This window comes from Neomonachus schauinslandi, chromosome 9 (genome assembly GCF_002201575.2).
Source record: "Neomonachus schauinslandi chromosome 9, ASM220157v2, whole genome shotgun sequence".
NCBI classification, from domain to species: Eukaryota; Metazoa; Chordata; class Mammalia; order Carnivora; family Phocidae; genus Neomonachus; species Neomonachus schauinslandi.
The window spans coordinates 12,829,570-12,831,100 of NC_058411.1; the positions used below are offsets into that span (position 1 = coordinate 12,829,570).

The 1,531-nt window shown below is 38.5% G+C and overlaps 1 protein-coding gene across 1 annotated transcript in view; it reads left to right on the forward strand.

The window, feature by feature from the left end:
• Positions 1-1,531, forward strand: part of TTC7B (tetratricopeptide repeat domain 7B) — a 222,981-nt gene that overhangs the window by 95,741 nt on the left and 125,709 nt on the right. Inside the window, exon 7 of the mRNA XM_044918052.1 lies at positions 1,402-1,465. Coding sequence (XP_044773987.1) covers positions 1,402-1,465 — 64 coding nt within the window. The remainder of the gene's footprint in view (positions 1-1,401; positions 1,466-1,531) is intronic.

Here is a 1,531-nt window from a genome sequence, read left to right on the forward strand (position 1 = left end):
ACACACACACACACACACACACACACACACACACACACACTCGGGAGCGCTCTTCATTCAAAGCCTGTAGGCTCTATTGCTTAATTGAAGCAGAAAGAAGAGTTCTGTCTTTTGAAAAACCCAGCTTCCGCTCCCTCAAGCTACTTGTTTAAAGAAGTTCTCTGCAAATCTCAGAATCTTGCTCTTCATTTACAGGCCAGCCTTTTCATCAAATTTTAGCCCTGCGAGGACAATGGGGACCATTCCACAGGTGGTCTCCTTACCTCTAGGGACGTCAGAGGTCTAGAAAGAGAACTAGGCCCTGTGCTTTTTCTGTCTTGCTCTTCATGGTCCTTTGATGCCCTACAAAAGTTGCCAGCACTTCAAAGAGAACAAGTATTTATAATGATGTTGAAGACATTTTTTCTTTTTTTTGCCATTTTGGGGATGGGGGATCATCCCATCTCTTAAATTAAATGATGTTAGTGCTGGGAAGATGTAAATTTAGTCTTTATTTTAACATCTCCAAAACATCCAGGAGTTTTTTTTTTTTTCAAACCAAGTTCATTTTTATTGCACCCTTCTTGCATTCCGTGAAAAAGAATCGAGTTTGGCTCAATTGGTGATAACACTCTCAGTTCTACTCATAGGATTCTAGAGCTTTTAGAACAGAGGAAAAAATGCTACAAGTCTCTAAAACTGCTCAAAGCACCAAAAAAAAAAAAGGCTATAAAGGATGGAGATTGGGGTTGTGTGTTTGGATTTTGTTCTTGTTATTGTTGTTCTCTAATCTTGAGTAACATTGAGCATAAAAGCTTTTTCTTTTAATCCCAGATGTTAGAGCTTGGCCAAGTTCCATAAAATAGATTAATAAGGCAGCTAGCTCTTGCATGCCACCCCATAATAGAACATGTGTGTTTAATTAAGGTAGCTTGCCAAATTCTTACAGTATTCTAGAAATGATTCAAACTCTAAAATTGCTTCCAATCTCTTATTTCATCTAAAGGACAATATAAGATGTGGCAGTTAGCGAGAAGTAAGAAGCGGACTGCGTAGTAAGATGTCTACAATCTATACCCCCAGAATGGGTTCAGGAGAGATCTTTATCAGTGAGATAACGTTAGTTTGTAACAATTGCAATTTCTGCCTCTGTAATAGGCATATATGTGATTTGGGCTTTTACTGTGGTTTTTATAGCTTTACTTCACTCTGCTGCCTGCTATTAAAATGCACAGTTAAAATGTATAAATTCCATAGATTACCATAGAAATAAGCAAATTAATTCAAGTGTCAGATGATACAGTATTTTTTGTGAGTTCTACATAAAAGTCTAGAAGCTTTTAATACTCAGTACTGTTCATCCTCATGTATTTCATATGATTTTGAAATTGCCATATATAAAATTTGATTTTCTTTACACAGCATTTTTTGTCCTCAAGAAAATACTGAAGAGGCCCTGTTGTTACTGCTGATCAGTGAATCGATGGTAAGTAGAATGTGCTTTCACATTTCTCCGCCCCCCCCCCCCCCCCCCCCCCCCCCCCCCCCCCCC